Source organism: Electrona antarctica, assembly GCF_951216825.1.
Source record: "Electrona antarctica genome assembly, chromosome: 16".
Lineage (NCBI taxonomy): Eukaryota > Metazoa > Chordata > Actinopteri > Myctophiformes > Myctophidae > Electrona > Electrona antarctica.
This window is the reverse complement of record NC_136797.1, coordinates 27,075,915-27,089,173: the sequence shown is the minus strand read 5'-3', so window position 1 is coordinate 27,089,173 and position 13,259 is coordinate 27,075,915. Positions and strand designations below refer to the sequence as shown.

Sequence of the window (13,259 nt, the reverse complement as noted above, 5' to 3'; positions counted from 1 at the left end):
CATGACCGGGAAACCCCGTGCAGCTCTTCTTTTTCGCAGTTAAGTGAGCCTGGGACCGAGGCTACGTAGCCTGGTATCCAGCCTGCTTCGCTACGTTCGGCGGATTTTTTTTTCTCTCTTCGCTGATAAGCGAAGAGAGAAAAAAAAATCCGCCGAACGTAGCGAAGCAGGCTGGATACCAGGCTAGAGGCTACGTGCAGCTGGGCTTTAACGTTGAGCGCTCGGTTGCCCCAGAGCCATATAAGGCTCTGGGTTGCCCTACGTCACTCAGGACCTCAAAGTTGAGGTCCGGGGAGGGACTTCCGGCAGTCTTCCGGGTGCTTCAAAACGCCACTGAGCAACTTCCACTGACATGAATAGCTGGGGGGGCGGAGCTTCGCGCCAGTTCAGTCTCTATTATATATATACTCTATGGATTCAACCAATATAATATAAGGCAAAAATGTCCAAATTTCATTATACTTTAAGTAGCATGTGATGTGTCAAACTATGGGGTTTTCATGATTCTGAATCCATTGTAAGCATTAGTTTTGCACAAAAAACACTCCTTCGCCTAAAAATGGCCATAGCCATCATCACAAATGTGATGAGGTCAGCACATGGGCATATTTGGGCAAGTGGCTATGGCCGAATTTAGCCCAAAGAGTGTTTTCGTGCAAAACTAATGCTTGGAATGGATTCAGCATCATGAAAACCCCCTAGTTTGACACATCACATGCTACTTAAAACATAATGAAAATTTTGGAATTTTGCCTAATATTGGTTGTTAATGATACCCCAACTTTCAGCATCTGTCACAAAGTTTCCCAAAGGAGTTGGGTTGGAACAAATTTATATGTTATAGTAGACACATTTATGAACACATCTGTGAAGAAAGCTAGTGGTAAGCATTTCTTTTGCAGATTTGCCACACATTTCGCAAATTTTCTCTAACTATTTGGAATGGAACCAAATTGGACTCTTATGGGTCTGTTTTTTGATTGATTGATTGAAAAATGTATTAACAGTTTGCAGAATTACAGTACATTTCAAGCACAAACTCAATACAAAGGCTGTTAACTGTGAGTGGACGACCCAATTAAGCATTACACTTGTTTCCAATAGGGTCCACAATGTTCAATTCATCAAAACATTTAGAGACGTACAAATAGACACTTCTATATAGACAAAGGACAGAACAGGAATTCATCATAAAGGAGGTAAAAAGGGAAAAGAAACATATACAGTGAGGGGAAAAAAGGGGTGGGCGGTGGGGGGGATTCACGTTCAGCTCCGTTCATTTGTTTGTTTTCCTTGGAGGAGCTGCGTTGGGTCCCCAAGTCGGCTCTGTGGCCGTACCTTGAGTTGGCTGTGTGGCCGTGACCATCTCTTGTGTTGTCCTTGTGTTGGGTCCCCAAGTCGGCTCAGTGGCCGTACCTTGAGTTGGCTGTGTGGCCGTGACCATCTCTTGTGTTGTCCTTGCGTTGGGTCCCCAAGTCGGCTCAGTGGCCATACCTTGAGTTGGCTGTGTGGCCGCGACCGTCTCTTGTGTTGTCCTTGCGTCCGTGTTTGAGGGATTCCGATTTTACAGGGGCCAGTTTCGAATTGCAGCCGTCCGTAGGTGCCCTTTGAGAGCGGTTTTGAAGGAATCAAGGGATTCGCATGTCTTAATGACTGTTGGTAGGGCGTTCCACATTTTGGTGGCATAGGAGCGGAAAGAATTTAGTCCCTTGTTTGTGCCGAATCTGGGTTGTACATGGTTCGTTGCACTCCCTCTGGTGTTGTGGGTGTGGACTTCGTTAACATTAAGGAAGTATCTAGACAGGTACATGGGTATCTTGGTGGTGTATCGAATCTTGTGGACCAGACCCATTGCAAGATGCTGTACTCTGTCGTCGACCCTAAGCCATTCCAGCCTGTCGAAGTGGGCAGGGGTGAGGTGGGTTCGGGGGGCGAGGTCAAGTAGGAGGTCAAGTAGGAGCCTGACCAGTTTGTTTTGGGAAGTCTGGAGCCTGGTTTTAAGGGCCTTTGAGGTGCTGTGGTACCAGGAGGTGCATGCATAGTCAAAGAAACCCTGTACAAGGGCTCCTGTTAAGGTCTTCAAGGTGTTTTTGTCGACCAGTGAGGAGATCCTGTAAAGGAATCTTGTTCTATGGTTGACCTTTTTGATTACGTTGGTGGCCATCTTATCACCGGAAAGATTAGCCTCCAGGATGGAACCTAGGTAGGTAATTTCATCTTTACGTGTGATAACATTGTCACCAACTCTAACCAAGAAGCCATTTGCCTTGCTGAGATTACTATTAGAGCCAAAGAGAATGGATTCAGTTTTTCCCAGGTGTAAAGATAGTTTGTTATCAGCGAGCCAGGTGCAGATTCTACCGAGTTCCGAGCTGAGGGCCTTTTCAACCTGCAGTTTGTTCCTGTCCGAGACTAGCAGTGCCGAGTCATCTGCGAACAGGACAAGCTGAAGTCATGTCGTTAACATATATTAGGAACAGTAAAGGTCCTAGTATGTTCCCTTGTGGAACGCCACAGCTCACTGGGAGGGGGGGGGGGGGGGGGGGGGGCAGTGTTCCATTCACCTCCACCATCTGTTCTCTCCCCTTCAGGTAGGATTGCATCCAGCTCACTGATGTGCTATCGAAACCAATTGCTTTTAGCTTGTTAACCAGTATGGAGTGGTTCACGGTGTCAAAAGCCTTTTGGAGGTCCAGCATGACCATGCCGCAGTATTTGCCAGCATCCACCTCATGTTTGATGTGGTCGCTCAAATAGAGAAGGCATGTGTCAGTGGAGTGGGACGTTCTGAAGCCAGATTGGAACTCGTACATTAATTTATTAGTGGCAAGATACTTTTCAACCTGTTCATAGACTATTTTTTCCATCACTTTCGAGATGGAGCTTAGAATAGAAATAGGGCGGTAGTTGCCGGGGTCTAATTTACTCCCTTTCTTGTGCAAGGGGGTTACTTTGGCCAGTTTGAAATCTTGGGGGACCTGTCCCTGTTTGATGGAGAGGTTTACTATGTGGGTGATGATTGGAGCTATAGAGATGGCTGAGTCTCTGAGAAATTTGGAGGGAATATTGTCATGGCCTGTGGCCTTGTGGGGTTGGAGGGCACTCAGTTTCTTAATTACCTCATCAGTTGTTACCATAACTAGTTTAAAATCGTCTTTACACACACTGTAACTCTGAGAGTGTACAGTACCAATCCATTTGGTTCCATTGGTTCCATTTTACAATATAAATTGGGGGTCCCAGAGATAGAAATGCCAGTAATGGGGGTCTGTAGACTAATGCATGTCAAACTGGGGGTCCTTAACGGGTTGAGAATCTCTGCTAGAGCCGTAAAAATCCCTGGTTTTCTTTACACTTTGGTGTTGATGACCTAGGATCAGTTGTAGTGGTGTGGCGCATGGTGCAGACTGCAGAGAATGCAGGAGAAGACTTTTATGAAATCTGACCCTGGGTCCGTTTCCACCAGGTTTCCGGTTTCCACACACTGGGTACTAAAACCGGCAGATCTACAAGCTCACTACGAATAGCGGATGCAACGCGCTGTGAGCTTGTAGATCTGACTACGTCATCACACGCAAGCATCGCGATACTCTAAAGTTACCCAGAATTCCCTCCTACGTTCTTTTCTATCTGAACCATCATGGTGAGATGATATTATTGCATTTTTATCCGTTTGCATCTATGTGTTATCGACGTTTTTATATCAAATTGAGCACAACCATCGATGTAGTTTAAGTAAACATTATATTACAAGTCGATATGACTAGTTTATGTGTCGCGGTTTTTGTAAAAATCCATGTTAAACTGCGATGTGTTGTGGACTGGTCACTAGTATACGGTGAATACGAATTTCAACCCAGTTGCTTATACGTCTTATGTTTGTAATATTGAATTAACCCAATAGTTGCACTTAGATCATTTACGGCTGTACATATCGGCAGTTTTCTTATGTTAAATTAAATTGCTGTTAAAAGTTATTATAGACGTTTGCCGGGTTCCGCGACGAGAGGCCGGGGCTTGTCGTCAATGCTCCCACTCCTACACAGTGAATGTGTTAGAACTCGTGCATACATTTAAGATTTAAAAGTTATCTTGTTGATTGGTTGGTTGGCTGAATGACTAGACATCCTAACTAGTAAGTAAGCCGGTTCAGTTCATTGTATTATGATATCCTCCTGCCAATACCAAATCAGAAGTTGTCTCGCTCTCAAAACATTTGATTTGACGGTGCATAGACCCAACGTGTCTCCCCTGAACAAGGGGAAACACTCTTTAACGGGAAGTAATTGTTTTATTAACTGGACATCTTTTGGACATAGTTCTGGAAACGTTGGATTACAATTTAGATCGATGCTAGCCCCTCACTGGCTTTTACAATGGTGAAAGCAATCTGAATCACGTGAGGATCCATTTATTTTTTAAACCCTGAGCAAAAGTGTTTATCTTAAAGTGTAGGTTTGTGTATTTACAAAATGCAGTGAAGAGTGGTCATTCGCAATGATGATTATCACTGGAAGGTGTTCTTAATCCTCCAGTACATGTGGATAACATAAAGGTGTATAATCCTGAGCGAAGACCACTAGTCTTAAGCATAGAATTGATAGCCCACTTAACCTTACAGAAAACGATAGCCTTATTTATTTTTTAACCCTGAGCAAAAGTTATCTTTAAGTTTGTATTTACCTCAGTCAGTGCTGTTTAATTCTTATACATTGTCGTGTACTTGCTACTTTCATCTTTTTAGCCGAAGGGAAAGAAGGCGAAGGGGAAGAAGGTGGCACCAGCCCCTTCTGTAGCCAAGAAGCATGAGGTGAAGAAGGTGGTCAACCCCCTCTTTGAGAAGCGACCCAAGAACTTTGGCATTGGTAAGTATTATTTGACATCTTGTTTGGTGCAATCTAGTGCAAATGATGTAAAATAATATTTGCTATCTTAAACGTATGATGACAAACCACCAAGATCGCTGATGCACATGAGACTGAATAGACTGCATAACTAGACATTGATAAAGGAACTAAACCTATTTTCCCGTCCTTAACAGGTCAGGACATTCAACCAAAGCGTGACTTGACCCGCTTTGTTAAATGGCCTCGCTACATCCGCCTTCAGAGGCAGCGTGCCATCCTGTACAAGCGCCTGAAGGTCCCTCCTGCGATCAACCAGTTCACCCAAGCTCTGGACCGCCAGACAGGTCAGCAAAAAAACAAACTGATGGTCTAGAGAAGTATTTCAGGCTTGTTCACTTTCAAACATGACTGGAAAGGTTGAGGCAGTGTTAACTTTTTTGGGATTCTGTGTAAAATATTTGATGGCATTCTTTTAAGGTTGTTAGGTCTAATGCTGTGCAAATGATGTAAAGAATATTTGCTATCTTATGTCAATGATGACACCCACCAAGATCGCTGATGCACATGAGACTGACATGCCTACATGAACTAGAAACTAGCTCACAACACTTCATGTTGAGCTTCTATATGAGCCATTTTGTCAACATTTTAATCTATGACATGCCTGTAATGGGGATGACTGCATTGAAAATGTCTTAAATGTGTACTGTGCCATTTCACCGTAGCAACACAGTTGTTCAAGTTGGCCCACAAGTACAGACCAGAGACAAAGCAGGAGAAGAGGCAGAGGCTGCTGGCCCGTGCTGAGCTGAAGGCAGCAGGAAAGGGAGACACGCCAACCAAGAGGCCTCCTGTCCTCCGTGCAGGTGAGATACTGGGACTGGGAAAGGAAGGTGCCTTAAATAAACATCACATTCTCATTCTGTTTACCTGAAACCTTGTGGAAATTGTTGGCAAGCCAAGTTGGTGGTTTACATTGTTTACTAGGATTCATTCTCCAGTCTTGCACTTTAAGTCACTTGGATTAACCATATTTTAGTTCAGAGGTGGTCATTTGCAATGATGTTTGAATTTCTTCAACTGAATCCTCCATGTGGCTCAAATAGCTTTTTAACCCTGAGCAAAGACCATACTCTTTTGCAATTAATATTCCCATTTGAAATGCCTCCAGACAGGCCCATAGGTTTAAGAGCATCTTCTAAACGCCTAACTTAATTGTAGGTGTGATGTGTAGAAAGTTTTTGACGGTTTCAAACTTGGTTTGTCTCATTTAGACTGAATTTAGGCAAGTGATGGGATGGATGGATATTAAAAGCTCATTGAAAGAGTTAATCTTGAAATGCTTAGTGATGCAGACACTGGTCAAATTATTAGATGAGAAAAGATGATGAATGAAATGAAAATGTCTGTCCCATAGGTGTGAACTCAGTCACAACTCTGGTGGAGAGCAAGAAGGCCCAGCTGGTGATCATTGCTCATGATGTGGATCCTATTGAGGTAAAACCTGTTCACAATGGATACACATGTGTACCTAAGTTAAGCCATAATTCAGTGCAGAGTGGTCATTTGCAATGATGAAAATATATTCACCTGAATCCTCCATGTGGCTCAATAGCTTTTTAACCCTGAGCAAAGACCGCACTAGTGATGGCTATAAGCGTACCATTGATTTGCAATTGGATGTTTGACCTAGGGTAAGATATTGAACATGACTATTAAAATAATACATTACTTAAATATATATTTTATTTTACTTTCCTAGCTGGTTGTCTTCCTGCCAGCCCTGTGCCGCAAGATGGGTGTCCCATACTGCATAATCAAGGGCAAGGCTAGGTTGGGAAGGCTCGTGCACAGAAAGACGTGCACTTCAGTGGCTTTCACCCAGATTAACCCGTAAGTACAATCTTGCTACTAGTTATGTGCAAACTTTTCTTTGTTTCTGATGGGACCTTTTTAGTTTTTGCCTTTTCATACACAATGGCATTACTCCGTTTTTAGGTCTGTGGACAGCCCTTAAGAACATTGCTCCCACGATGGTTACACTAAACCATATTTTAGTTCAGAGGTGGTCATTTGCAATGATGTTTGAATTTCTTCAACTGAATCCTCCATGTGGCTCAAATAGCTTTTTAACCCTGAGCAGAGACCATACTCTTTTGCAATTAATATCTGAATCCTCCATGTGGATCAACATAGGTGCTTTTTAACCCTGAGCAGAGACTACACTAATGATGGGCACAAGCATGACATGTCACTGGATAAAATGCCATGCTTTCAGCATTGTTAGACAGACCTGGGGAAAAGCCCACATGACAGCATTTCATGTTGCTGATTCATGCTTTGAATGATTCCAGTGGCTTGATTAGCCCTATGTATTATAGTGTGTGCAGCATAGTTGGTGTCTGTTGGTTTCAGTGTTTCTGAATAGCCAAAAAGCACTGGGACTTGTATACTCAATTAAGCCAAAATCTCATTAAATGTAAAAGCACTAACTTGTGGACTTAACATGAGAAATGCATTCCAGGTGACTTATTGCTTTTGTTTCTTCACAGTGAGGACAAGGGCGCCCTTGCTAAGCTTGTGGAAGCCATTAAGACCAATTACAACGACAGATACGATGAGGTGAGATTTCATCTGATACCCATATTAAACAAATGTATGGACATTGGTTCCCTTGGTTTGAAATGTGTTCGCATAGATGTGCACTTGCCATACTTTATTAAATGTCTAATTCAGTGCTGAGGTGGTCATTTGCAATGATGAAAATATATTCACCTGAATCCTCCCATGTGGCTCAATTAGCTTTTTAACCCTGAGCAAAGACCGCATTTTAATAGGGCATAAGCATACCAGTTATACATGCAATTGGTGTTCCTTTTGTGTTCTTGATGCATGTACCTGTCATGTAATCCATTCTGCATTTTATATGGATGTGGTAAAATGACTAGTCATTGAACCTGCTATAAATTTGTATAATTGTCTGTTTTTCAGATTCGTCGTCATTGGGGAGGCAATATCCTTGGTCCCAAATCTACAGCCCGTGTCACAAAGCTGGAAAAGGCCAAGGCCAAGGAACTGGCCACCAAACTTGGATAAAATGTAAATTCTTGAAATAAATGCCCATCAACCATACTTGGTTGTATTGTCTTATGTCATATTGTGCTTTACAATGTTGCATTTACAATGTTCTTTGATTGGGAAGCCATAGTTTTGTGTATCTGGCCTTGGTTCATAGTACTGAATGTGAATCCTCAGTATGTTGATTAAACTGATGCTTGAAATAACTGGAACCCAAATTATTGTAGTCCTACTTGATGAGATACTGTGCTGAAAACACCTGTTAATCATTGACAGTATCCTAGTCCTGAACTATAGAGCACAGAAGTCCTGACGTCACTTGCTCATCCCCTGCTTCACGGAAGTAATTTCTCAATGGAGAATAACATCGGGTCATCTCATAAGCATTGTGGTTCAAAAATATATTTACGTCAGACTTCGGTGCTCTACATGAGGGCAACTCATTTCTCTTATGACTGCAATCCAGAACAAATTTGAATCAAGTTAACCATTTTCTTGAACCTTTCTTAGCCCAAATTCCCTCTACTCAATTGTAAGATGCTTAGCTCCATGGAAATTGCGTTTGATTTGGGTTTATTAACCCTAGAACACTAAACATTCAACATTGAAAAACCATCATTCCCTTACCCAATATTTCATAAATATATCTAATCAATACAGTACAGCAATACAAGGCAACTTGAGGTTAAAAAAAAAAATATTCCTAAAATGTGTAAGTGGTACAGTGAAAAATAATCCCATTGTGGGTGTACTGGATTTTTCTCTATCATTCATTAAACACTAACACCAGCCTGTAGAAAACCAGGGATGTGGGCAGGGAAACAAATCTACCTTCCGATGTCACTGAGCGACCCATCTCAGATTATATAAATTACAAAAATATTTGTCCAGGTGAAATTCAGTGTTCAAATTACATACACACACAAGGCAAGCATATAACACCTTTATTAAAGGGAGTCAATGTAAGTAAGTGGTAACACTTATTTTAACATGAAAGTAAATGTAATGCATATTTCTAAAGCAATTTGGTGAATACTGTTACAAAAACGGTACTGTTCTGAGTTTGATCATTGATGCTCAAAATGTAGTTAAATATTACACCATTTTATTTTAAAAGATTGTCTTGTAAATATGTGAGTTTCATCCAGCCGGCTGTTCAGTTCATATCATCTTTTTGATGAACTTTGCATACCACATATAAGAAGTTGCAGCACACAGACCATACCTGGGGAAAGAGGCAATAATCAATATCAAATAATATTAATAATCAAATTGAAATCAACAAGACAGTTGTGTCTTCAGTGGCCATTGGTAGTTTCAAGCTATTGTCCCTATTTTGGGCATGTTATAGGCAGGGCCAAAAACTCAATGGCAATACAATGTTATAGTTGTGAAACCTACCATGTAATTACATACTGGATGTGTTCATTCCTCAGGGTGACCCTGGTCTGTCCACCTACTGGTCCGCCAGGAATGGTGCTGCCTGCAAAAAAGCATAATTATGCTGCTACTATCGGCTGTCCTTTCAGTTTTGATGTACAAAATTGTGTTCTTCAAATTCAGATTTAGGAGAGTTATGCTATTTTATTAATTGAATTATATATAATTACTGAAATATTAAAATGAGGAAAAACATGTAGACCTGAGGCCAGTTCTACAGATGCTTTCCCGGTTTTAATGGGTTAAAGAGGTCCTACCAAAGTCTGCATCAATGAAGATGGGCTCAGCCCCAGTGACACTGGCCATGGCCTCAAGATCGCGGTAGTGCCAGCGATTTCTCTCCGCATCATTGTGTGGCACAAAAGGTTTGCGGATTTCTGTCAGCCTTACTATCCCTACCATGTCTACTTCTCCTTCCACCTGGAATAACAATGAAAAGCATCTACTAAAACCACTTTCAATGACACTAGACTCCTGGGAAACAGATTACGAAGATTACTACATATCTTAACAACAAAAGTTTAAAACCAGCTAGTGTCACGACAAGTGGGGAGCAGATCCAGTTTATGTACAAATCTCTTAATGTTTTTGTATAACAAAATAACTAATTGATGAATCGGGCCCTGGACATTGCACCCTTGGAATGCATATGGAATACAAATACTCTGCATGTTCAGTTATTTACACAAATTAACCATTTACCTGTCCCTTTTCCCTTGTCTCGGGTCTTATCTTCTTCCTGGGGACATATCCTCTGTTCACCAAGATTTTGATGCTGTTTGAGAGAATATACGAGTGGTGGAATTTGAAACTTCTTAACTCATTCTTAATACTTACTGTAATGATTCTCACCTTTCTTCATTACAGACTGGCATTCTTTGTAGAAGAATTACAAACTAGATACTGGTCTAGGAATAGTTGATACTCACCCTAGGTCGGTACAGTAGAATGGAGTGATGACATTTGCTCCATTCTCTCCACTGGAGGACAGTCTGCCAGCCTCCCTGGCCTCCTTCTCTGGGTCAACCGGTGACCGGGGCAGTATATACAGCTCTTGTGAGTGGTCGTACTGTCCTCGAACCGTCACCCTTCTGTATTCTAGGTTATTTAGCTCAAGAGGACTGGGAACCAAAGACACACTTGATTAGCACAAATATGCTTTATTTATTTATACTTTCTCATACAACTGAGTTGCGTGCCGTAAATATCCGATCTTCAAGCTCACTACGGGGCACATTATGACACATTGTGACACATTGTGAGCTTAGTAGATTTCTGGCGAATTATACCATTGATGGAGAAAAAAGCAGAACTAGGGTATATAGCCTACTGTACATTGAATGTCTTATGTAATCCAGAGTTATAATTGAGTACTACAGACGAAAAGCTGTTTAAGTCCACACGAATTATCCATAATGTATAAATGATGGATAAGGGGTCAGGACAACGAGGCCTTTTCGTGGAGGGGTCAGAATAAAATTTGGACTTAACTGTTTTTCGTCTGTAGTACTCACATATGATGAAAAGGCTAAAACTACGATGATTTTACTTTTATTTCAGTTAGTTTTTAATTGTTAATTATAGTTCCTATTGTTTTGTTAACTTTACACAATTTTCTCCCCCTTTTTGTTGTAGTTAACTGTTACTGTAATGTGATGATATCTGATATGCTTACTCGATAGGAAGAGGAATAGGCTCTGCAGTAGTAAGACTTCTCAGGTCTGCAATGAGTTGCAATTTCCACTGACGCCGTTTGACCTTGTGAAGAGGAGTATACGATAATTGACTTGAGGGATATTCAGTCACAAAAACAGCACAGCAGTTAAGATACAGTTACAGAGCAAGAAAAGTACTGTAGATACCTGTGACGGTGTGATGTGGGCAACACCACACCAATTGGAGAAAGAAAAGAAAGGGAACATTTTTATTCTACCATGTAACTCTAAAAGCTGTGAATGGCCATTGTATGGTGATACACCAAAAGTGGTGTCTTCAAACCACTAAATTGAAAGTCACAATCCAATAGGGTGTCATCACATTTTGTTCACCTGGAATGTTTAAGTGTTAGTCTAGTTTTAGTTGACTAAATATCTACAGTTGATTTAGTGAGTCGACTAAAATGTATTTTGGCGGGCCTTGATGCCGTCATAATGGCTGATTATACACTTGCTGAAAATAGCCGAGGCGATCAACAAGCTCAACTCGTCGCGCTGCTATTTTCAGCACGCAACCAAGTGTAAAATGACTGCTTTTTACTTATACTGGATCTCTTATCCACTAGTCCCTTCCGAACATTTTAGTCTAGATTTGATTTATCACAGCTTAATTTTCATTTAGTTTCCATTTAGTTTGTCAGTGAAAAAAGGTAGTCAACGAACATTTTTCGTCATAGTATTATTCGACGAAATCAACACTGCTTCTTGGGTTAGATGAATCTATCATTTCCCCTCCCACTAAACCTCCCTACAATCTCCATGTGGAGGGGTGTGAGCGGTTGTCCATATGATGATTGATGACGCACTTTCTTCATTCATTGATAACTCTTGGGCTGTCCTTCACTAAATAAGTTTGACTGATAGTCATAGGAATTTGTCAAGATTTAATCGATAAAGCTGTTACCAAAATCTGTCTTGAGAGATTAGCAATTGTAAAACTGACAACACACTAAAGAAAGCATATACCTGCCATGTTCCAAGGCCAAACGTTAAGGCAGGAATCAAAAGCAGGAACCATTTGAGAAATGAGTCCTCTGCCTTTACACTACTGGCGGCTGTGGTACTTGACTGGCGCCCAAATGAAAACAACTTGCCTAGGAGTAGAAAACGAAACAAAAAAGACAAACAAGTCTGTTAAGTACTGTTAAGCAAAGACAGAAGGACAGTGAGCAATGTGTACCGACTGTACGTATTCCCATGTTAATTTCAGTATGATTTTCATCATTCCTATTTACCCTCTGTATGTTTGAAGATGTACTGCCTGGGCAGGAGAAGAGTCCTCTTTATGTAAATGACATTTGTCTGCAAAAAGAACAGTTCATTTGTAATTACTGATCATTCTGTGTGATCGAATGGCCAATAATGTATGCATCACTCATTTATAGTAGCCTAGATCACAATAAAAAATAATAATAATCAATTATGGGTGACATTGTAACATCCTTTTAGAATAAGTGCTGCAACAATCTATTCTAACTAATGGACACCTGTCACCTTCCATCTGCTCTGTATGTGATAACATTCAACCACTAGATGTCGCACTTACATCACCTCTGTTGCATATTATGCCTTTACTGTATAAAAATGCTATTGACATTTGACATATCTGACTGCCCAAAAGTGTAAAGAGGATATTCGTACTTCTTTGTCATCTTTGTCTACAAGAATATCTTATATCCTTCCTTGTATGTACTATGTAGAACTAGCCTTGGATCAATAGATGTAGTAGACTATTTGATCGATTCTTTCAGACATTTGCACATCTATGATAGATACTAAAGTAAGAGTCAGACTCGATACAATAAATACATCTATGATAGCTTTGATCCCAGGCTAATGTAGAACATTATAGTAGCGTTATCCTCGATATTGTAAAAGCACCTTGAGCTCTTATACAAACATTATAGAAAAAATATCATTAAACAACTCACGTTCCTTTTCAATATCTTCAGCGTCCCGATGGAATACACCAGCATAGATTTCAAAGAAGTCATGTTTATTAATATCAGAACACCAAAAATGAGGGTAAATTAACAACTACATTACGAACATATTTTTGAATAACACACCGAACACAGGGGGATGTTTTTTAATGTTACTACTTCCGGTTCAGGCTCTTCTGTCACAATCGACATACGGCGGTGTCGCGCACATAAAATATCAGATCTACAAGCTAAGA

At 40.8% G+C, this 13,259-nt stretch overlaps 3 protein-coding genes across 3 annotated transcripts in view; 2 read left to right on the top strand and 1 right to left on the bottom strand.

Annotated features, from left to right (window-relative positions):
- Positions 1 to 401: 401 nt before the first annotated feature.
- The window catches only part of spout1 (SPOUT domain containing methyltransferase 1), a 32,218-nt gene continuing 19,360 nt past the window's right edge, over positions 402 to 13,259 (top strand). Inside the window, exon 1 of the mRNA XM_079523620.1 lies at positions 402 to 415. Coding sequence (XP_079379746.1) covers positions 412 to 415 — 4 coding nt within the window. The 5' untranslated portion in view covers positions 402 to 411. The remainder of the gene's footprint in view (positions 416 to 13,259) is intronic.
- rpl7a (ribosomal protein L7a) lies at positions 3,621 to 7,979 on the top strand. The gene is made up of 8 exons (XM_079524274.1): positions 3,621 to 3,643; positions 4,745 to 4,865; positions 5,042 to 5,191; positions 5,573 to 5,713; positions 6,265 to 6,344; positions 6,610 to 6,740; positions 7,400 to 7,469; positions 7,839 to 7,979. The coding sequence occupies exons 1-8, from the start codon at positions 3,641 to 3,643 to the stop codon at positions 7,941 to 7,943; spliced, it is 801 nt and encodes a 266-aa protein (XP_079380400.1). The 5' UTR covers positions 3,621 to 3,640; the 3' UTR covers positions 7,944 to 7,979.
- On the bottom strand, positions 8,855 to 13,182 carry surf1 (SURF1 cytochrome c oxidase assembly factor). The gene is made up of 9 exons (XM_079524441.1): positions 13,012 to 13,182; positions 12,316 to 12,382; positions 12,047 to 12,174; positions 11,041 to 11,123; positions 10,295 to 10,486; positions 10,068 to 10,140; positions 9,623 to 9,785; positions 9,327 to 9,408; positions 8,855 to 9,150 (listed from the first exon to the last, which is right to left on the bottom strand). The coding sequence occupies exons 1-9, from the start codon at positions 13,072 to 13,074 to the stop codon at positions 9,087 to 9,089; spliced, it is 915 nt and encodes a 304-aa protein (XP_079380567.1). The 5' UTR covers positions 13,075 to 13,182; the 3' UTR covers positions 8,855 to 9,086.